The sequence below is a fragment of the Diabrotica virgifera genome, chromosome 10 (assembly GCF_917563875.1).
Source record: "Diabrotica virgifera virgifera chromosome 10, PGI_DIABVI_V3a".
In the NCBI taxonomy this organism is placed as follows: Eukaryota; Metazoa; Arthropoda; class Insecta; order Coleoptera; family Chrysomelidae; genus Diabrotica; species Diabrotica virgifera.
This window is the reverse complement of record NC_065452.1, coordinates 111,444,594-111,469,542: the sequence shown is the minus strand read 5'-3', so window position 1 is coordinate 111,469,542 and position 24,949 is coordinate 111,444,594. Positions and strand designations below refer to the sequence as shown.

General features: G+C 35.0%; 1 protein-coding gene across 6 annotated transcripts in view; it reads right to left on the bottom strand.

The window, feature by feature from the left end:
- The window catches only part of LOC114341580 (protein unc-79 homolog), a 435,831-nt gene that overhangs the window by 147,696 nt on the left and 263,186 nt on the right, over positions 1-24,949 (bottom strand). For 5 of the 6 annotated variants that reach the window (XM_050663368.1, XM_050663363.1, XM_050663367.1 and 2 more), the window contains exon 19: positions 20,329-20,436. In XM_050663368.1, coding sequence (XP_050519325.1) covers positions 20,329-20,436 — 108 coding nt within the window. The remainder of the gene's footprint in view (positions 1-20,328; positions 20,437-24,949) is intronic. The other variant, XM_050663365.1, reaches the window with a different exon arrangement.

The window sequence follows — 24,949 nt, the reverse complement described above, 5'->3', positions numbered from 1 at the left end:
GTTATAACTTTGTAAATACCCTGTATAACATAACAAACCTTTTTATTTTTGAGATGGAGAAGTTAACAGGATTTCGAATTTAAAATAAAATATAGGGTGTCCTATTTAAAAAAACATAAGTTTGGTCTGCCACTGTGTCATCGAATACCCTGTAACATTCTAACTAATTTTGTAATGTGAATCTCAAAGTTGGCTACAATTTTTGTTATTAACTTTTATTGCTATCTATTACTATAGCGGATCTATTGAGCTTTACCCCACTAATCAATCACCTTGTATGTGTCAAGAACTGGAGCAAACTGGAAACAGCCAGAAAAGTCATAAACTATTTGAAAAAGTTGAATATTTGGCCCGAGAGTTCAAGCCACAACTTTAAGGCCGATGTCAGATTATGCGTTTTGGCCGGATGCGTTTCCGCCGTATCCGGTCAAAACGCATAGTGTGACAGATCGGTCCGGTTGCGTTGGAAACGGATGCGTTTTGAGACATCGTTACGCGGTTACTAACTGCACCAGGCTAAACGCATAGTGTGACAGGTCAGTCCGGTTGCATTGGAAACGGATGCGTCTCAACCGCATCCGGTCAACAAGCATAATGTGGCATCGCACTAAGCCATTGAGAAGCCGACGATCTGGCACAGGATCGCAGCCAATGTGGAGACAGCAAGCTAACAATATTTAGGGCCGGTTGTTCGAACGCTAATCAACAATGATCATTATCAAATATTTAATTACTGTCACCAACTGTCAATGTCAACTTTGTTTGGGTTGCTGAAAACATAATTGATTACAATTATGAAATTACTTAATCAATTATGTTAATAATTGTTATGTTAATTGATTAACTAATCTCATAATTTTAATCAATTTTGTTTTCAGCAACCCAATAAAAGTTGACATTGACAGTTTTGGTGACAGTAATTAAATATTTGATAGTGATCATTGTTCGAACGCTAATCAGCATTGATCACTATCAAATACTTAATTACTGTCACAACTGTCAATGTCAACTTTGGTTGGGTTGCCGAAAACATAATTATTTATGACAATTATGAAATTAGTTAATCAATTATGTTAATAATTGTTATGTTAATTGACTAACTAATCTCATAATTATAATTAACTATGTTTTCAGCAACCCAACCAAAGTTGACATTGACAGTTGTGACAGTAATTAAATATTTGATAGTGATCAATGTTGATTAGCGTTCGAACAACCGGCCCTTAGAGTGCCACCACGTCTTAACAAGGGCTTAAAGAATGGGAGGAGGATATATTCAGCAGATTAATATTTTAATTAATATTTAATATAGCAATGAAAGACCGTGAAAAGAATAATTAATTGCATTATTCGAGCACAAAATTACATAAAAATTGTCTGCAAGAAGCTTGATTGTAACGAGAAATTGTATTTTTTTGTAGGCTAAGTGATTTGACTAAGATTATTTGATCAAGATAGATGTCATTTACATAATCATGAATGACTATTGTTGGAGCATCAAGCTATTCACAGATTAAAGACTCTGAAAGATATTTGGTGTTGATTTATCCTACATTTAAAAAAATATCTAATGGATCATAGCAATTTTCTCATTATGAGTTACTATGAGGTTATAAATGGTACAATTGTGAAATTTGTTAAAACATATATTATTCATACCTAGTAAACTTCTGGAGCAACTTTTTTTCGTTTAGCCCACTATATTTCTGTTATATTTTTAATCAAACTTTTTTAACATTTTCTCCATAGTTATATTGATAATGCACGTTTTAACAATTTCAAAAGGATAATATAATATATACCTCCAAAAGTCTTGTAACATTGTGATTTTTTTTATTTTTATTAAATAATCCCTTTGTTCAATTTTTCACATGTAAAAAATATTATTATACTTTCTATAATCTATATCTATAATAATTATAATAATTACAAAGCCAACCCTATCCAGTCCAGTAGTACCAGTTCATCCCTTCCTACTACTTACCCCCATCCCTACCTATACAGACAATATTTGGACATTGGCGACAGAAAACAAAGCCCTCAGGTGAGACAGAGAGCAGTTTCACGAACCACTAAACCTACTCCATCGACACAAACAATTTCTCTACCAATTTCTCTACCAATTTCTATACCAATTAATCAATCTCAAAATCCAGCTTCACAAACCGCAAACGTCAGCAACAATAATCAACAATCCTCAGAATTCGTCTTCCAACGAAGACAGCTCCGCTCATACGCCAACGCCGCAGCGAGTTCCCGCCCAAAAAACCCAAACGTCGTCAATGCCATAAACGATCCTACTCTTTCAGAATACCTTGTAAAAGATCTGGCAAAAGATCTTTGCAACAAAAGAACCTTATTTCGGCAATTAAATGCCACAACACTACTTTCTAATAAAATCCACTCATGCAAAGTCCTTTCACACGGTATCGCACATCTGCGACTTTTTACTTCCATTAGAGCAGAAGAGATTGAAAAAAGCATTCACAAAGCCACAGGCCAAACCATGGTTACGGTCCACAGCCGTAACAAAAACTCAAACTCCAGTAACAAAGAACCCACATATCTCTTCTGCATCACTGGCATTGATGTGGACTATACCGAAGACGAAATCACCGCCTTGCTCGCCGAACAGGAATTCCCTGTCGAGAAACTCTGGAGAGTAAAATCCTTCAGACTCGGCCGGGATTCCAAGGTGGTCAAGGTGGTGACGAAGTCACTCGAAAAGTTCACCACTGCTCTGAGCCGAGGTATCACCCTCGACGGCGAAATCTATAACGTCGAAATGCCACACAATTCCGATCCAACAATACCCACCCCCAAATATTGCAGCAAATGCTGCACAAACGGTCACTCCATCGACGAATGCCCTCAAAAAGCATTCGTCTGCCCTCACTGCGGCGGCAACCACAAGTCAAGCGCCTGTACCAATCAAAAAGAACCAAAATGCCCAAATTGCAGCGGTGAACACCCTGCTTACTCCAACAAGTGTCCACAGAGGCACACAATTCCAACCGTACCACAGGAGGTACAGCCACTTTCGATCGAAAGATCATTCCCTCCCTTTGATCTACCCACGGAAACTAAAAACATCTTGTCAATCCAGACCGCTTTGTTGCTGAATCTGCTGCCGGAACTCCGTGAGCACATCGCTACCATCACGGCTAATCTGATTAGCCAAGTCTATGACCACTCCACAGTGGTACATGGACATGGAAGCAATGTCAAACTGACATTCCACCCCAACCACTAAGCGCACCCCCTTATGGATTTCACCCTAGGTGCAGTTAACTGTCAGGGTCTCTTCAAAAAGAGACCCCTCATCAAGAATATCCTGTCGAAACATAACATTCAAATCCTTGCACTCATAGATACTCTGTCGAAAAGCGATCCACATTACGCAGGATATTCGATCATTCATCGAAACTGCTGTCAGGTTTCACGTGGGAATGGTATTCTCGTGAAACACGGAATACCACACAGCGCACACACATACCCACCAAATTTTCGTCCACCTGATGTGGACTTCCTGGCAGTTGACGTGCACATCCCCAACAACGAAACCCTCACGATAGTCTCTTACTACAAACACCCGGATCAACCACTCAACAGGCATTTGCTAGAGTATTTTTCAACGCTCGGCAAGGCCGTGTTGCAAGGCGATCTGAATTGTAGACATACACAGTTTGGTGATCACCGACAAAACCCAGAAGGCATCCGCCTCACGGATTTACTACTAGACCTTCCTATCTCACGAATCACCAACACTGAATACACGTTTCTGAACGCCACTGGGGCCTCTATTGTCGACCACATCCTAGTTACCAGTAACATTCTGGATCGGTTCGAGGATAGATGCCACATAGGTGACTCAATAACGTCAGTCCACGCACCAATTCTTGTCAATACCGACATACTAATTCCAAAACAACCCAACCCTCCAAGAACTATAAGAGACTATCGTCACGCTAACTGGACTGAATTCCAAAATTTCATCACGCAAAATCTCCCTATGTTAGGCGAACTCGATACTAACGACAGTATCGACACCAGTGCAACAGAAATTGAGAACCTCATCACCGAGGCGATCACGCACGCAATCCCACTTAAACAAATAACGCTAACTGGACTGAATTCCAAAATTTCATCACGCAAAATCTCCCTATGTTAGGCGAACTCGATACTAACGATAGTATCGACACCAGTGCAACAGAAATTGAGAACCTCATCACCGAGGCGATCACGCACGCAATCCCACTTAAACAAATAACCCATACATCTCCGGCACTTCCACAATACATCATAGCCAAAATTCAACAAAAAAGACGTCTCCTACGTCAATACAAGGCCAACAGAAATCCACTAATCAAAACAGAATACAACCGAATCTGCGCCAGGATAAAGAGAGAGATATCTGACCTAACGGCTCGCCGGTGGGAAGATGCTACCTCAAAACTGGACTACAGAGACGGAAGTAAATTCTGGCACAAATTCAAAGTCCTAACAAAACAAAAACTATCTCAACCATCTCATCTGTTGGTCAACAATCACATAGTCAATTTCCCAGATGGGAAAGCTGAAGCATTCAGAAATTCGCTTCAAAACAACTTTCAAACTCCAGACAACCCGAACTTTGATCGCTTATTTAAACTCCACACAGAATACATAGTAAATGTTACTCTCAACTACCACGTTCCAGTCTATGATCCTATCATGGACTCCCTCACAAACAGGGAAACGGAGAGCTTTTGCCAAATAGGTAAAAACAGCGCTCCCGGACCTGATGGCATCAACCGAAGGTGCCTCAAAAAACTTCCAGAGAGTATCATTCCTCTTCTAACTAAAATATTCAATGCATGTCTCAAAAACAGCCACTTTCCTACTCCTTGGAAGGTGGCCAACACCATCATGCTTTTGAAAAAAGGCAAACCCTCAACCAACGTGGAATCCTATAGACCAATTTCTTTAATCAACACTCTGGGCAAAGTTCTTGAGCTAATCCTAAAAGAGAGGCTCAATGACTTTCTCGAAAACCACAATATCATACCAAAATTTCAATATGGATTCCAGTCAGGTAAATCTACCAAACATGCAATAACTGATTTCACTACTAAAGTTACTCAAACCATCAACGATGGTTCATTCGCCATAGCCACATTCCTGGATGTGCAGAAGGCTTTCGATCAGGTCTGGCATGACGGACTTGTTCGGAAACTTCTGGACATCGGGCTACCATTGCAATTTACCAAAATTGTACACTCATACCTCCACAACCGAACTGCCAGAGTAAAAATAAGCGATCAAAAGTCTACCCTCTTCACTCCACAAGCTGGAGTTCCCCAGGGTTCAGTCCTAGCACCACTGTTGTACATAATCTACAACAGCGATATCACAAACCAAAATATCCCAGGCACTCGGCTGTTTCTCTATGCAGACGACACGGCTCTACTCACGACAACCTCTCGATACAACCCAATACTCATCCACAGAAGAGCCCAGGCTCTGTTGGACGTGGTCGGGGACTGGTGTTATAAGTGGAGAGTCACGCTGAACGCGAACAAAACAACAACAATTGTGTTTCGCGCCCCTTCTGTGTCACAAATAATCATAAAAAATGAAGCCGACCAATATCCACTGAGATTGCTGGGAGAAAGGCTTGTTGTTAGCCCGACTGCGACCTACTTGGGAGTACTGTTCACCAGGACTCTTAACTGGGACGCAGATCTAAAGGCAACTTTAGATAGGGTAAGGAACAGGGCCAGACTTCTCAACCCTCTCTCTGGACGAATTGGCAAGACACACAAGAAGACTCTCATACACACTTACAAGACCTTTATTCGACCCGTCATTGAGTAAAAATCATGCCTCTACTCTCTTTGCGCTAGAGCAAAACAAGAGAGGTTGTTGCGAGTGGAACGTAGAATCTTGCGTAGATGCAACTACGAGCACTGGAGATATCCCTCAAACGAAATCCATAACATCTCAAACATCCACAAAATCAGCGAGAGAATAAACTCTCTGAACAGGAACTTCACAATCAAAGTAATCAACGGTCCCCCCTCCGACACACAAGAATCTCTCAAATGTTTCTGTTCATCTTCCGGCCACGTATTCTACCGAAAGCCCAAACACAAAAAGATTGATCCACCGTCTGCTCTAATGCAAACATGCATTGACGAACTCCCAGTAGAATACGAAAACATCCTCGAGGCTACCCCGTTAGCCTTCCGCACCCACCTATAACACATCCTCTTCCCTACCCCGAACAGGGAGAAGTTGGTTTTTTGCGGTTTCCCAACTTCATTGCACAATTATTACCTGTTCGTCCCAAGAAAATAGCCGCAACTATTTTCACCACTCGAACGCTCACTGTCCACGCTGCGCTCAAAAGCCACCTCCTGACCGCCGACGAGGGACGCAGGTTCGCCTGTCGTTGTACAAGGGTTTCTAGGGAGACTGGTCGAGAGCAAAGCACGGACAGTACACGTAAATGTCTATGGAACCAACAACAATCCATCAAACTTTCTTCTCTGTTGTCTTTTTAGTCTTCTGGACACCACCGTCCGGCATAACCCAGGAACACCAAGACACGACACTTGCCCCAGTGTGTTTTTCGGACTGTTTACTTTTGCGACCACTTTTTCGTTGTTCAACAATATACATTCACTACGAACCCTGAAGAGGACAAAATCCTAAACGGGGACACTCATTGATAGCATTTCTACATAGCAATTTTTTCTATACACGCAAATCAAACAATGATGATGAGAAATTATTCTCTTCCATTACTGCCCGTTGAAGGGCCAACTTGTATATCTCGTGCCACTCGCCACGCGTGAGGGTACAATCACTCTCTTCTATTACTGACCGCTGAAGGGTCAACTTGTATATCTCGTGCCACTCGCCACGCGTGAGGGTACAACCACTCTCTTCCAATACTGTCCGTTAAAGGATCAACTTGTATATTCGTACCACTCATCACTTGAGGGTACATGAACTTCTTCTCATACGACCGTTAAGGGTGAACTTTCTCGTGTGTTAGCCTACGTTTGGCAACAAATCTCCGCAAAATAAGACAGTATAATCGATGAAAAATAACCGTTAAACGTTAAGAACAATTAAAACTAGTGCAAGAAAAATTTAATCCGCAAGTGTTAAGTCATCTATGAGTTCGCAGTAATCAAAACGCGAGACACATGGTTAATTAAAGCGCGACCGAACTAGTGCACTTGTGTAATCAAAACGCAAGTTAGGAATTTTGGTAAGACTTTTTATACAGGGTATTTGGTAAAGAAAGGGCCATAGCTTAACCTTAGATTCCTGAGGTTAAAATAGGTAGATTTAAGCTAACTTACCTTAGTACAAAAGTTGATAATAACCGAAATACAGGGTGTCAAAGTTAAACTTTTACTTTATTTATTTTTGAATATTTCCTGACAGGCATTTGACAACAACACGAAATTTGGTAAGTGGTGCTGGTACTGTATACCCTACTAAATTATGTTAAACAAACGTTTCTGGCTACTACCAGAGGCGTACGACGGGGGGACGTGAATGGTTGACTATTCCCAAATTCTACGCCACTGGCAGAATTGCTACTTTAGTGCAATTTTTTGATTCTCCAACACTTTCTACGTAAATAACATACTCTTCATTCGTAACGATAACGTCTTTCGAGATATTTGAAGCTAAAAACGAAGGAGCATAATACATTAATCAAAATAAGTGTGCCTTTTCATTTTTAACGTAAAATATCTCGAAAACTAATGACTTTATCGTTACGAATGAAGAGTATGTTATTGGCATAGAAAGTAATGGAAAATCTAAAAATTATACTAAAATAGCAGTTTCGTCAGTGGCGTAGAATTTGGGAAGGGCCAACCATTAACTTTCCATTGTCGTACGCCTCTGGTAGTAGCCAGAAACGATTGTTAACATAATTTAGTAGGGTTTACAGTGTACAGTGCCTACACTTTCTGCCACGTATGACATGGATATGTCAAATTATTTTAAAGTATGTATTATATTTTTTTAAATAATTTATTCTTTATTTAAAACTTTAAGAACTATGTGTGCCCGGTGCTAAAAAACTATTTGACATATCCTTATGATACTTAGCAGAAAATGTAAGTTCTGTATATCCTACTAAATTATGTTAAATAATCGTTTCTGGCTACTAAGAGAGGCGTACGACAGAAGAAAGTGAATGGGTGACCCTTCCCAAATTCTACGCCACTGATGAAACTGCTATTTTAGCATAATTTTTAGATTCTCCAATACTTTCTATGCAAATAATATACTCTTCATTCGTAACGATAAAGTCATTAGTTTTCGAGATATTTTAAGTTAAAAATGAAAAGGCACACTTATTTTGATTCATGTATTATGCTCCTTTATTTTTAGTTTCAAATATCTCGTAAACTAATGGCTTTATCGTTACGAATGAAGAGTATGTAATTTACATAGAAAGTATTGGAAAATCAAAACATTGCACTAAAACAGCAATTCTGCTAGTGGCGTAGAATTTGGGAAGGGTCAACCATTCACGTTCCCCCGTCGTAGGCCTCTGGTAGTAGCCTGAAACGTTTGTTTAACATAATTTAGTAGGGTGGACAGTACTAGCACCACTTACCAAATTTCGTGTTGTTGTTCCATGCCTGTCAGGAAATATTCAAAAATAAATAAAATAAAAGTTTAACTTTGACACCCTGTATTTCTGTTATTATCAACTTTTGTACTAAGGTAAGTTAGCTTAAATCGACCTATTTTAACCTCAGGAATCTACTGTTAAGCTATGGCCTATTCTTTATCAAACACCCTGTATACTTGATTGTTAATATTGTCTGTTGATATATTCCAGTTCATATTCCCACTTGAATCAGTAAACCTCACCAAAAAATATCCTTATTACAGTCCACACATACCCCCTGAAATTGTATTCATAATTTCATATATATGCAAGCTTATGATGGCCCTTATAAAAGGTATACTTTTTTTAAAAGAACCCTTCTTTCGGGACAAATGGCAGAACGTTTTCAGAATGAATATTCCATCTTCATTGCTGCTACTATTTAAGCCACTAAATACATGAAAAATTGTTATTAGATTACGATTACATGGTTGCTGATCATTGTATAGGATGCTAAAATGTTAAGTAGATTCACTTCATGCCAATGTAAAACTCCCAACTAGAGTTTAGTTGGGAGCTTTTATGAGTTACAGAATTATGGGATAGGTATTAAGAATAAATGAAAGATATATAATTACGATAAGCCAATTGGCTGAAGCTGTAGTGTTGGAAGATTAGTATGTGGTTGATTTCACCTCGAGACACCGAGGTATAACAGTTACTGCTCTAGGAAGTTATATTTTGGAAATATATCTATGGAGAGTTTCGAAAAATTAACTAATAAGAAGATTATTCCACAAATATAAGGACATAAAGACATTTAGGAGTGTCAAGATTTTTATCTCGATCTCAAAATTAAAATTGCCTGCTTTCAAATGTTTTACATGCCTGATATTCCTTCCTCTACATTCTTCTTCTTCCTACTTTTTAAATAGGCTCAATGCCTGTTTTACTTCGGTTTTTAGGTTCTTAGAGTTTGGTTTGTTATTTTTCGTAAGATTTTCATTTCTGTTGTTTCCAGCAGTCTTTGTGTTTTCGCCGATCTGCTCTTCTTTCCGCTGTGTACGTTATTATCCTTTGTGAGGTATTTCTTTCTTCAGATTGTGTTGTTGAGACATCCTACTGCTCTGTTCGCCATGTTCACTTGTTTTTGTACTTCTTTTTCCACTTTTCCGTAGCTTGACAGTTTTATTCCCAAGTATTCCGTTTCCATCACTTGTTCTATTATTTTGTTATTTACGCCCAGTTTACTAGTCCAGAGAAATAAGGTTTTTGTCGGGACACTTGAGCAGCCAGGTTGCAAATACATTTTTTGGGTACTATATACCTAATATATTATAAATACAAAAATGCCCGTCACAGTTCGAACGAGAAACTTAGTTATTAACAAATAAGTGTCAAAAATGGCAGTTTTTTCGTTTAAATCGCTACAGGTAAAAATAGGGTAATTAAATATCTTATTTACATATAATATTCTTCTTTTTGCGGATGAGCCAAGGTTTAAAATGACACTTTTTGAATTTTCGTCCGATCCTTTTTTGTTTCGGAAAGTGCAAAATAAAACTAAAATTTCAAAAATAAAAAATGTGCTATAACTTTTGCGAAAATGGCCTTAAGATTTTCATATTGCATGAAAAGTTGAGTCAAACATTCTAAATAATGCACAAAAAATTTTAAGACGATTCGTCAATTAGTTTAAATTTTATTCAATTTGTTTATCGCAAAGAGCTTTTTTTTCGCAATGTTATTGTTCCGAAAATAATAATGACATAGCAATTCTGTGGAAACCACATGCAAGAATAATAGTTATATTTTTAAAGTATTGAAAAAAATCATTAAAAAGTCGTTTTTATCACTCCGAAAAAAGTTGAGTAAAATAGAGTCATTTTTGGCTTCTAAACAATTTGAATAACTTTGTTAATATTGACTATAGAGTAAATCTACTTTGGGATTTCAAAAGCTGGTATTTTTATACGAATTTTCAGAAAAAAAAAACTTTTTGCCTAGGTTAATTAGGTTCAAAGTTAGCCACTTTTATTATTTAATTCTCAGTTACTTCTATCTTTCTTTCTTTCTCCCCTTCCTTATACCCTTTCAGGTGTCGGATTTGGGTTTAATTTAGCTACATATTCACCCATCTCTTCCATTCTTTTCGGTCCTGTGCTATTAGTTTCATTTCTTCTAGCGTTTTCTGTTTGATTTTTCCTGCTTCTACTATTTGCTGTATCCATTTTTTCTTCGGCCTGCCTTTTTTCTTTTTTGTAATATTCCTTGTTTCGTGAATTTTCCTTGCTAGTCTACTAGGTTTCATTCTCATCAGATGTCCTTACCAGTTTAATTGCCTCTTTATTATTTTATTCATTATTGGTTCCTGTTTAGTTATCCCTCTTATTGTCTCATTTCTTATTCTATCCCATTTGGTCTTTCCGGCTATAGCACGTAAATGTCTCATCTCAATTGCATTTATCCTACTATTATGCTTTTTCTGTAAAATCCAATTTTCGCTTGTATACAGTATCGTCGGTATCACAATCGTATTATATATTTTAATTTTTGTTTCGTGGGACAATTCTTTTTTCCTCAGAATTGGCGCTAGTGCGTAGTACAGTTTATTTGATTTTTTAGTTCTGTTTGTTATTTCGAGGTCTATTTTCCCATCATTGGTAATAATACTTCCAAGATAATCATATGCTGTAACTATTTCCAGTTGAGTATTTTTGCATTTTATAATTACTTCATTTTCTTCCTTTTCGCCGATGACCATTATTTTACTTTTCTCGATGTTTATTTCCATTTTTAATTTCTCTATTTCTTCTGTCCATATATTTATGAGTTTTTGCATTTTTGTCACGGAATCTGCTATAAGGACTATGTCATCCGCATACAATAGGGCTTCTATTTTTATTGGCTGTAATCTTTGGTATCCTATTGTTGTCTGTATTTGGTTCGTTCTTTCTCCAGTATTTCTAGTCAATTCATTCATGACTATTATGAATAGTAGCGGACTAAGACTGTCTCCTTGCTTGATACCTCTTTCCCAATTGAATTCTTCAGATCTTTCTCCTGCTATCTGTACACGTCCTTTTACTACTCCGTATATATTTTCAATTATTTTTGTCAGTGTACTTGGTACTTTCATGTTCTGCAAGCATTTCCATATAATTTGTCTTTCTATAGAGTCGAATGCTGCCCTTAGATCTATGAATGCTAGAATGAGCTTTCCCCCCGAGTCAGTACTTCTTTCTATTATATTTCTAATGATGTAAATGTTATCGTTTGTCTGTCTTTCTGGTCTAAACGCTGCTTGTTCTTCTCCCAGTTCTTTTTCTACCTCTTGTCTTAGCCTCTTCTCTACTATTTTCGTGTATATTTTAAAACATACCGATGATAAACATATTGCTCTATAATTTTCGCAGTTGACGTGTTCTCCCTTTTTGTATATTGGCACTATAAGGTTACTTTGCCAGTCTTTTGGGATTTGCTGCTTTTCCCATGCCTCTTTGTATATTTTCAACAACCAGTTTATCCCTTCTTCTCCCATGTACTTGACCATTTCCGGGTCTATGTCATCATCCCCTCCAGCTTTACCTATTTTTACGTTTGATACTTCCAATATTACTTCTTCTCTATTTATTTGCTCTAATTCTTTGTTCTCGTTATCTTGATATGTTTCATTTCTATCATCTATTATTGCATTTCTAAATTTGTTTTCATAGTATTCTTTCCATACTTTAGCTATTTGTTCTGGAGTTGTTTGGATTTGGTTTGTTGTATCCCTTACGGCTGTTATTTCTTTATGTTTTCCTTTCTTCATATGTCTGATTGTTGTCCAGAAGCTTCTATTATTTGTTACATAGTTTTGTTGTAATTCTTCTCCAAACTCTTCCCACGTTTTTGTTTTTACTTGTTTTATGGTGTTTTTCGCTAATCGTCTCAGCCTTTTGTATTCTTCTTTATCTTCTTCCAGTTCGGTCTCAATGTATTTTTTCCATGCTATTTTCTTTTTCTTCACTGCTGTTTTAACTTCATTGTTCCACCATCTTGTTCTTTTATGGAGTTTGTTATGTTTTCTGATTCCACATATTTCTGTTGCTGTAGACTTTATGACTACTTTGAAGGCGTTCCATCTTTCTTCCAGTGTCCATGCCTCTTTTTGGTTTTCTAGTTGTCTTAATCTTCTATTTGTTTCTTTTTTGTAATGTTCTCGCACCTGTTCTAATTTGAGCTTATTTACTTTTACTCTTTGGTAATCTTTTCTTTCCACCTCCTTTATTTTTTCATCCTCGAGTTTTGCAGCAACCATCCTGTGCTCTGTAGCTAGTTCCGGTTCCTTTTCAGTTAAGACGTTATGTATTTTATCTTCTAGGTTTATCGTATAAACTATGTAATCTATCAAACTTTTCGCTCTTCTCTCTTCCGCCACGAACGTATATTTGTCTTCGATGTTTTGGTTTGTAAATGTGTTTCCTATTAGTAGGTCATTTGCTTGGCAGAAATCTAGCATTTTGACACCATTCCTGTTCAAACATTCCTCTCCGTATTTTCCAATGCATCCTAATCCTTTGTTGACATCCTTGCCCACTCTTGAATTCCAATCTCCTAAAATTATGATTTTCTCTCTCGATTCTCTTAATTTGTCTAGTGCTCTTTGGAGTTCATTGTAGAATTCTGTCATCGTTTCTTCATCTCTGCCTTCAGTTGGTCCATATAATTGTATGAATCCTATTTTGTCTTTTAGGTCCATTTGGATTGTTATAATTCTAGATGATAATGTTTCATAGTGTGTTATTCTTGGTTCTAGTCTCTTATTTACTATTATACCAACTCCTTCCTTTGCTCTTTGTCCCTGCGGTACTCCTGAATAATAAAGACTATATTCCTCATTTAGATTTATGTGCCCTCCTCCTACCTTTTTTGTTTCACTTATTCCCATTATTTGGATACCCATTTTTTCCATTTCTTCAGTTATTTCTATTTCCTTTCCATTTAGAGAGGTCACGTTCCATGTTGCTATTCCTATTTGTTCTGATTCTTCATTTACAAAACTAGTATTTGATTTTCCATTATTGTTATTACTACTACTACTACTATTTATACTACCTATACTACCAATATTTCCACCACCCATCCTATTTCTATTATTATGTTTAACATTTGAACTCCTAAACCTAATCTTATCACTAATCGAGTCTATACTTTTATTTTCATTGTCCAGTGTATTCGTAATTTCCTTGTTTTCTGATCCTTGTCTGGCATCTACTTCGTCTCTTCTCTGTCGCTCTGCTAGTTTTTTGGACTCGCTACCTCCACTACCTTTTCCTCATTGTAGTTCCATCTCCATTCCTTACCATCCACTGTAATTTTGTTGTACCCAATTTTCACTGTTTTTCCTTTATCTCTCATTTCCCTTGCTTTGTCTCTTAGAGATTTCATTTTTTCTCTCTCTTTTTTTGTAAGGTCCTCTGTTATCCATATTTTCTCGGGTTCAACATTCTTTAGTTTGTTCCTATTTCGTAGAATGGCTGTTTTTTCTGTTTCGTTTCCTAGTTCTATTAAGCATGTTCTTATTCTAATCTTACATGCTCTTTTAATATTAATATTTACACCTAAATGTTTTCCAATCATATTTGTTGCTCTTTCTTTCAGTGTTGCTGAATCGTCAGTATCAATTTCTAACCCACTAATAATTAAATTATTTTTCCTTTTGTCTTTGTCCATTATTTCTATTGTTCGTTGGAGTTCTTTTATATCTTCTGTTATCTTTTTATTTTCTTTTTTAAACAATTCATTTTCTTCTATCAAATCTTGTCTTTCCTTAGTCCATTCATTTTTCATTTTTTGGATTTCTAGTTTTATAATATTTATTTCTTCATTATTTTGTTTTATTTCTTCTTTTAGTTCTTTTATATCACTTCTGGTCTTCTTATTTTCTTCCTTCATTTCTGTTTTTAAGTTATTTATTTCTGTTTTAATCTCCTGCTTCAGTTCTGCTAATATGTTCTTTATTTCATCCATTTCTTGCTTTTCCTTATCGTCTTTTTGGGGTGGTGTTCTTATTGTTGACTTACTTTTCTTAAATGCTTCCTCTTTGTCAAACGAATTATCATGCTCCGGTTTGCTCCTTTTATTGTTCATTCGAGTGGGATTATACCCGTAACCTTATTTTGTTTAAAGTTGGCGTCAGGCAGTGTCTTCCACCCTATCCGTTCAGAGAAAAACACTACCTACCTACTTTAATTTAATTTATCTTCCACCTGATTAAATTTTCCAAAGCCGTCCCTGACTTTTATATTTAATTTTGCTAAACGGCTGGTCTTAATCTATTCTCGACAAGTTTTTTGTTCCTGGTTTATTTTATTTAGTTTTTGATTATAATATGCTTAGATATTAGGTACTGGATTTTTGATTTTATGAATATTAATCTAGGCATGCATTAACTTACAGTTTTTCTGAAGGCTTTTCCGTTGTGTCGTACACTGCACTTTCCTTTAACTATTAATCTTACTTTTAATATTTTATTATTTGTTTATACCACTTAATTTTTGATTTTTATGAGAGCTAAATTTTTCACGTTGTTCACTTTCGATTTCCAGGACCGGATCTCAGTTACTTCTATATACATCAAATTCTCCTGTAACAGTGTTAGTTGCCATACTACTCCGAAACGGCTTGGCCGATTTTTATAAAATTTCACACTTTTATCATCTAGGACGTTGAAGAGGTTTTAATCTATTTTTTATACCCATAAGTTATAAGGGGGTTGCCCCCCTGACATTTTTTTTTATTTTTTGGACAAAATTATCTACCTTAATTTTATATGATGTAGAATTAAAAAATACATACAACCCTTAATTTTAACTTATCTATCACCAACCCCTATTTGTTAATAGCCATCTACATATTTACATCTATAAAATTCTCCTGTCACAGTGTTAGTTTTCATACTCCTCCGAGACCGCTTGACCGATTTATATGAAATTATATATGTATATTCGGTAGGTCTTAGAATCGGTCGCAATCTATTTTTCATATCCCTGAGTGATAAGGGGAGTTCCCCCTAACATTTTGTAATGTTAGGTGGGGTTGTGTGTACATAACGTACTCTATAAGACTACGAGTACATACAAATTAAAAAAATTATGATCAAAATCCATCAAAAAGTTCCAGCGATATTAATCGCAGCATATGTTTGCAGAATCAGTTTCATTTTTTGAGTGCACGAATTTTAGTAATTCCTCTCCACCGACCACGAATTAATTCCGTTCGGACGCCATTTTTAAAGCTTTATTAACCACTCTGTTGAGGTCCAAAGTTTACTCAAACTTTACACATAACCTATATATCTTCAACTTCAAAATGGCTCTAGTTAGATTGCTTAATTGTTATAAACAAAGTAGCCGTCAAATAAATAAAAAAAGTGGCTAACTTTGACCGTAATTAATCTAGGCGAAAAGTTTTTCTTTGAAAATTCGTATAAAAATACCAGTTTTTCAAATTACATTGTATTTTAGCCTACAGTCAATATTAACAAAGGTATTTAAATTTTTTATAAGCCAAAAATGACCCTATTTTAGTAAAATGTTTTCTGAGTGATAAAAATGACTTTTTAATGATTTTTTTAAATGCGTTGAAAATATGACCATTCTTCTTTCATGTTGTTATAACAGAATTGCTGTATCGTTATTATTTTCTGAACAATAACATTGCCAAAAAAAGCTCTTTGGGATAAACAAATTGAATAAAATTTAATCTAATTGACTCATCGTCTTAAAATTTTTTTGTGAATTGTATGGACTGTTTGACTCAACTTTTCATGCAATATGAAAGTCCTAAATTCATTTTCGCAAAAGTTATAGCAAATTTTTTATTTTCGACATTTTAGTTTTATTTTGCAATATACTAAGCAACAAATAATCGGACCAAAATTTAAAAAACGCTATTTTAAACCGTGGCGCATCTACTAAAAGAAAAATATTATAAATAAGACATTTAATTGCCCTATTTTCACCTGTAGCGATTTAAACGAAAAAACTCTCATTTTTGACCCTTATTTGTTAATAACTAAATTTCTCGTCCAACCTGTGACAGGCATTTTTGTATTTATAATGTATTAGTTATATAGTACCCAAAAAGCCATTTGCAACCTGGCTGCTGAAGTGTCCCGAACATCGTATATTTTTGCCTTATTTCCCTGGTGTATACATCGTCTCGGTTCCGCTGATATTACTATCGATTTAGTTTTCTCTGTTGAAATCCCCATGTTGTATATATAGTCCAGAGAAATAAGGTTTTTGTCGGGACACTGGAGCAGCCAGGTTGCAAATGGGTTTTTTGGTTACTATAAACCTAATACATTCTAAATACAAAAATGCCCGTCACAGTTCGGACGAGAATTTTAGTTATTAACAATAAGGGTCAAAAATGGCAGGTTTTTCGTTTAAATTGCTACAGGTAAAAATAGGGTTATTAAATATCTTATTTAGAGTATTCATCTTTTAGTAGATGAGCAAAGGTGTAAAATGGCAGTTTTTTAATTTTGATCCGATCATTTGTTGCTTCGCTAATTGCAAAAAAGACAAATTTCGAAAATAAAAATTGGCTATAACTTTTGCGAAAATGAACTCAAGACTTTGATATTGCACAAAAAGTTGAGTCAACCAGTACATATAATGTCCTAAAAATTTCAAGATTATTCGGCGATTACTTTAAATTTTATTCAATTTGTTTATCCCAAAGAGCTTTTTGTTTGCAATGTTATTGTTCAGAAAATAATAATTATACAGCAATTCTGTGGAAACCTCTTGAAAGAAGAAATCTTATATTTTTAAAATGTTTAAAAAAAATCAATAAAAAGTTATTTTCATCATTCCGAAAACATTTTGTATTTTGTAGCATTGAAAAATACATACAACCCTTAATTTTCACTCTTCTATCCCCAACCACTATTTTTTAATAGCCATCTATATATTTACATCTATAAAATTCTCCTGTCGCAGTGTTAGTTGCCATACTCCTCCGAGACTGCTTGACCGATTTTTATGAAATTATATATGTATATTCGGTAGGTCTTAGAATCGGTCGTAATCGATTTCTTATATCCCTGAGTGATAAGGGGGGTTCCCCCTAACATTTTGTAATGTTTGGTAGGGGTATGTATACATAACGTAGTCTAAAGGACTACGAGTACATGTAAATTAAAAAAATTATGATCAAAATCCATCAACAACCTCCGGAGATATTAATCACAGCATATGTTTGAAGAATCAATTTCATTTTTTGAGTGCACGGATTTTAATATTTTCCCTTCACCGACCACGAATCGATTTCGTTAGGACGTCATTTTTAAAGCTTTATTAACCACTCTGTTGAAAATCAAAATTTACTCAAACTTTTACACATACACTATATACCTTTAACTTCAAAATGGCGCTAGTTAGGTTGCTTAATTGTTATAAACAAAGTAGTTGTGAATTAAATAAAAAAAGTGGATAACTTTGACCGTAATTAACTTAGGCAAAAAGTTTATTTTTATAAATTCGTGTAACAATACCAGCTTTTCAAATTTAAAGTAGTTTTAATCTACAGTCAGTATTAATAAAGTTATTCAAATTATTTATAAGCCAAAAATGAGCCTCTTTAGTAAAATGTTTTCGGTATGATTAAAATTACTTTTTAATGATTTTTTAAAATACGTTGAAAATATAACTATTTTTCTTTCATGTGGTTTCCACAGATTTCTATATCATTATAATTTTCTGAACAATAACATTACAAAAAAAAAGCTCTTTGGGATAAACAAATTGAATAAAATTTAAACTAATTGATGAATAGTCTAAAATTTTTTTGTGCATTATACGGACTATTTTACTCAACTTTTCATGCTATTTGAAAGTCTTAAGGTCATTTTCGCAAAAGTAATAGCAAATTTTTTATTTTCGAAATTTTAGTTTTATTTTGAAATTTCCGAAGCAACAAATGATCGGACCAAAATTCAAAAACTGTCATTCTAAACCTTTGGTCATCTACTAAAAGAAGGATACTATAAATAAGATATTTAATTACCCTATTTTTACCTGTACCTGTAGCGATTTAAATGAAAACTCCCATTCTATATCATCCTCTTTTTTTAACTTTATGATTTCATCCATTATCAGATTAAATATTAATGGACTCAGCGAATCTCCTTGTCTAATGCCAGTTTCATACTTGATAGGTTGCGATAGTTTTCCCTTACATCTCACCTTAGCTATGTTATCTTATGGTTTTTATTGAATCCAGTGATATTCCCTTTTCATATAATAAATGTATCGCGTCTCGAATTCTCACTCTATCAAACGCTTTCTTCAAATCTATCAAGCGCAAATATGCTGGTTTGTTGTATTCCAGCGACTTTTTTTTATTTGTCTTACTACAAAAACTGCATCCGTGCATGATCTTCCTGTCCGAAATCCTTGCTGCTCCTCCTGCAGAGTTATTCGTTCGTTTATTTTTGTCGCTATAATTCTTGTTGTCAATTTGAGTGTTTTATTTAAAAGATTTATTGCTCGATAATTATTGGGGTCTTTCTTATCTCCTTTCTTGAAGAACATCAGCATGATCGCTCTCCCCCATTCATCTGGTATTTTCTTCGTGGTGATTATTTTATGAATAAGAAGTTGCAGTTGTTGTACAAGGTGATCACTTCCATATTTTAAGAGTTCATTTGGTATTTGATCTTCACCTTGTGACTTTCTATTTTTTAATTTGTTTATTCCTTGTTTCACATCTATTTGGGAGATTTCGGTCTTTTCATTAGTTATTATATTTGGCGTTTCTGGTAAAGATTCTTCGTTTTCTTTTTTAAAAATTTCTGTCAGGAAGGCCAGTCATACATATACTTATCCTCTTTTATGTGTTCTATTTCAACTAGTTCTTTCATTTCGCTTCTTTGTTGTCTTATGAAGCGCCATACTTGTTTTTGTTGTCCGTAGAAGTCCATCTCTAGTCTTTTTGTGAATCTTTCCCAGTAATCTGTTTTTGTTTTTCCTACCAATTGGCGAATTTCAGTTCTTACTATTTCATACTCTTCATATTATGATTCATTCGTTTTTCTGACATATATTTTAGGAAAGCTTTCTTTTTTTGGTGACATTTTGGTAACTCCGCCAGCATTACTCACTAGGTGCATCGAGTAGCTTGGTGAGTGATGGTGCCGATCCCAAGCCCGGATAAAGGAGGAGGGTTGTAGGGTTAGGTTAGCAGCGTGCCTTATATAAAAAAATAAAAAAAGCTCAAAGAACCGGTGAAGAGCCTCGGACTCTGCATTATCCAAAAATAAAATTAAGTGGCATTTGTAGAGACAAGTTTTTTACTATTTTTTATTATTTTAGAATATTTGTGTATTATTTATTTTTGTTATTTGAATACTACAGCAATTTCTAAATATACACCAGGTTTTGAAAATCACTTTGATTTTTTTAAATACCTAGAGGAACCAAGACTTTTGGTGGTGTATAGATATCATGCGTTTGCAAACTCTTTTATAAAAGTCGGTATTTTAATTAATTTTATTTGTTCAAAACTACCAAGTCTTCGGCACCCTTAAATAACAGTTTAAGGACAGCTTCTTTTGAAAGATATCCTGTTGAAGGCTGCGACTTTTATTAAGTTTGCAATATCCATGCAGACTACAGCAAGACACTACACCTAGAGTTTTCTACCTGTAATACTGTTACTAGTGGCTACAAACTGACCAAGGCCGAAACGGGAACTTTTCCTCTTTAAAATTGGTGCGGAATATTGACGACTGTATACCTTTTCTTTTGCTTCTACAAATATAAAAACATGAACGGAGATATGTATACAGGGTGATTGATTAGTGGAGTAAAGCTCCGTAGAGCCGTTATAGTAATAGATAACAATAAAAGTTAATAACAAAAATTTAAACCAACTTTGAGCTTCACATTTCAAAATTAATGAGTTTTAACATAGTGGAAGACCAAACTTATGTTTTTTTTTAAATTGAACACCCTGTATTTGATTTTATATTCGAAATCTTCTTAACTTAAAAACATAAAGGTTTGTTATGTTATACGTATATGTGTATGTATTTACAAAGTTATAACCAATTTTATATGAAAATCGTAACAAGTTCAACTCACTGTATACATAAAAATAAGCACAAAAGCAATGTATTATTGATGCTATATTTTTATTTATTATCAAAATCTTCATAAATGATTGATATTGCTAATTTTTTTATATTGTATACAGGGTGAGGCAAAACGCAAGTACATTATTTTTTCAGTAATTTTAAATGGAACACCCCGCATTTTATATCACTATCAAAAAGTACCATTACCCTACTTTAATTTTTATAAAACGTTCCCAATGTCTAAATTGATTAGTATTCGAGTTGTTTTCATTTTTCAGAGCAAATTATTAATTACGGGTCTAAATCTTTCCAAATTTTAAGTAAGTCATGACTGAATTGTCTAAGGGCCGGTTGTTCGAACGCTAATCAAGAAGTTGATTATAATCAATCATTTATTGTAATCAATTTTCTTGATGGGAATCAAGTCGCGACATGAAAAATACACGTAAAACACTAATCAGTTATTGATTGTAGGTAAAACAGTAATTAAAATATAGCCGCAGCTCTTAAATTATTAAAAATTGCTTATTATTATTATTGATTTGTAAGTAAAAACAAGAAATTAACATCAGAAAGAGTTCAATTATGTTTTATTTTAAATTAAAACCAAAATAATAAAATAAATCAGTCAACATAACCTCAAAATGCGACACCTGTCAGAAGTACGCTTAATCAAATATAATTGTAATTAAATATTTGATAATGATCAGTTTTGATTAGCGTTCGAACAACCGGCCCTCAAACTGACAATTTACGATTACTGATTATTATTAATCTTGGTAACAATGTAGCAAATAAAGAAATAAATATAATTTATTATTAATAAATTTTACAAAACAAAAACACAACCACACCATACAACATTTTTGAAACAATTAAAAACTACTTTTTCATGTAAGTGAAACAAATAAAGAAAGAAAAATAATTTATTAGTTATAAATTTTACAAAAAGAAAAACACAAATGCAAAATAAAACATTTTGTGAAAACAGTTAAAAACTACTTTTGTTTGTTAATGTAACAATGTAATAACTAAAGAACGAAAAATAATTTATCAGTAAAAAATTTTTTACAAAAAAAACATGAACACTAAAACACGTTTTTAAAAAAATTAAAAGCTACTTTTAATAAAATATTTTAAATATTTAATTACATTAGTTGTTCAAAATGACCTCCTAACACATTTATGCATGCCTAAAAACTGCCATTGAATGAGTTTCTTACACTAGGAAGCATTTGTAAATTAACACTTTAAAATTCACGTTATATTCTATTTTTTATCTCATCTCTTGTTGTTGGAGGCATTTTTAACATTCAGTCTTAAAGTAACCCCAAAAAAATCGGTCCCGTTTATTAAATTCTGGTAATCTGGGTGGCCACGCTACTGGTCCATAGAAAAATGAAAATATCTCGAAAACTAATAAATTTAGACATAGGGAATGTTGTATACAAATTAAAGTACGATAATGGTACTTTTCGATAGTGATATAAAATACAGGGTATTTAAAATTAACGAGAAAATAATGTACTTGCGTTTTGACTCACCCTGTATTCAATATAAAGAAAATTAGCAATATCAATCATTTATGAAAATTTTGACTATATTTAAAAAAATATGGCAGCAACAAACCATTGCCGTTGTGCTTATTTTTATTTATACAGGGAGTTGAACATGTTACGATTTTCATATAAAATTGGTTGAAACATAACTTTGTAAATACCCTGTCTAACATACCAAACCTTTATATTTTAAAAAATCAAAAATGAATAACCATTTTCAATTTCGTTACAAAACGAAAATACAGCCGAACCATATTCTAGACCAATCAGAGAGTGCTGCAAACACCTCTACCGGTTTCGAAACTTATTAGTCTCTCATCAGGAGGCACATATGCTGCTCTCCCCGATCCAACCAAAACAAACCCCAGCGTGCAGTCCCGAATTGCAACGAACGAAATGGCATAGATGCCCTAGCGGCAACTGCTAGCAAAAAGACTAAGTTTTCACTCTAATGGCATATAGAACATCCCACCAGAATGAAAACAATGGGAACCTTCTCTGGTTACATATCCGAGGCTTCTACAATTTGCAAGCCATACGGATGCTGAGACTAAGGAAGATGAGGGAATTCTTCAATTTACAATTCACGTCCCATCTGCTCAGCGCGGTAAAGTTCCAACGAGAATGGTTCCCTTCATACTCCACACAGAGTAAATGTAAATAAAAAATGAATAACCATTTTCAATTTCGTTGCAAAACGAAAATACAGCCGAACCATATTCTAGTCCAATCAGAGAGTGCTGCAGGCACCTCTACCGGTTTCAAAACTTATTAGTCTCTCATCAGGAGGCACATATGCTGCTCTCCCCGATCCAACCAAAACAAACCCCAGCGTGCAGTCCCGAATTGCAACGTAGAAGCCTCGGAGGTGTAACCAGAGAAGGTTCCCATTGTTTTCATTCTGGTGGGATGTTCTATATGACATTAGAATGAAAACTTAGTCTTTTTGCTAGAGTTGCCGCTAGGGCATCTATGCCATTTCGTTCGTTGCAATTCGGGACTGCACGCTGGGGTTTGTTTTGGTTGGATCGGGGAGAGCAGCATATGTGCCTCCTGATGAGAGACTAATAAGTTTCGAAACCGGTAGAGGTGCTTGCAGCACTCTCTGATTGGACTAGAATATGGTTCGGGTGTATTTTCGTTTTGCAACGAAATTGAAAATGGTTATTCATATTTGATTTACATTTACTCTGTGTGGAGTATGAAGGGAACAATTCTCGTTGGAACTTTACCGTGCTGAGCAGATGGGACGTGAATTGTAAATTGTAGAATTCCCTCATCTTCCTTAGTCTCAGCATCCGTATGGCTTGCAAATTGTAGAAGCCTCGGAGGTGTAACCAGAGAAGGTTCCCATTGTTTTCATTCTGGTGGGATGTTCTATATGACATTAGAATGAAAACTTAGTCTTTTTGCTAGAGTTGCCGCTAGGGCATCTATGCCATTTCGTTCGTTGCAATTCGGGACTGCACGCTGGGGTTTGTTTTGGTTGGATCGGGGAGAGCAGCATATGTGCCTCCTGATGAGAGACTAATAAGTTTCGAAACCGGTAGAGGTGCTTGCAGCACTCTCTGATTGGACTAGAATATGGTTCGGATGTATTTTCGTTTTGCAACGAAATTGAAAATGGTTATTCATTTTTGATTTACATTTACTCTGTGTGGAGTATGAAGGGAACCATTCTCGTTGGAACTTTACCGCGCTGAGCAGATGGGACATGAATTGTAAATTGTAGAATTCCCTCATCTTCCTTAGTCTCAGCATCCGTATGGCTTGCAAATTGTAGAAGCCTCGGAAGTGTAACCAGAGAAGGTTTCCATTGTTTTCATTCTGGTGGGATGTTCTATATGCCATTAGAGTGAAAACTTAGTCTCTTTATATTTTTGTAATGGAGAAGTTAAGAAGATTTCGAATATAAAATAAAATACACAGTCTTCCATTTAAAAAGCTTAAGTTTGGTCTGCCACTATGTTATCGAACACCCTGTAACATTCTAATTAATTTTGAAATGTGAAGATCAAAGTTGGCTACAATTTTTGTTATTAACTTTTATTGCTATCTATTACTATAACGGATCTTTGGAGCTTTACCCCACTAATCAATCACCCTGTATACAAAGAGTGCTCCGTTATGATAAGCAAAATGCTATCACTCACAGAATTAATTTTTTTTCATTTTTTTTTACGTTGGATGTGATTAAAAATAAGATTCAGCGCGATTTTAGCACACCACACTTTCCCGCTTGAAACCTAAAAACCCAAAAAACTGTTTTTTATGGATTTTGGGGGATTTTCTCCATTTTATAGACTTCAAAAGAGATCAGTTCAAGATTTTTTATAGGTTATATAATATAATTTGAAGTGAATCAGTCCTTTATAGTAGGACATTCACAAATTGGTAGAAACATCATTAAACCCCCAAAAATATGCTTTTTCAGGATATTTAAGGATTTTTGCGATTTTTTGCGGGGTTTAATCAAATTTTTTGAGGTCGATAAAACCTGAATAAATTTTTTCAGTTTTTTACGTTTTGTGTTTAAAAAACAAGCCAGCCCAATTTTAGTCCTCCACCCCCCTACTTAACCATACTTACTAAAACATAATTTTTTCATTTTAATTTTTTTATCGGTGG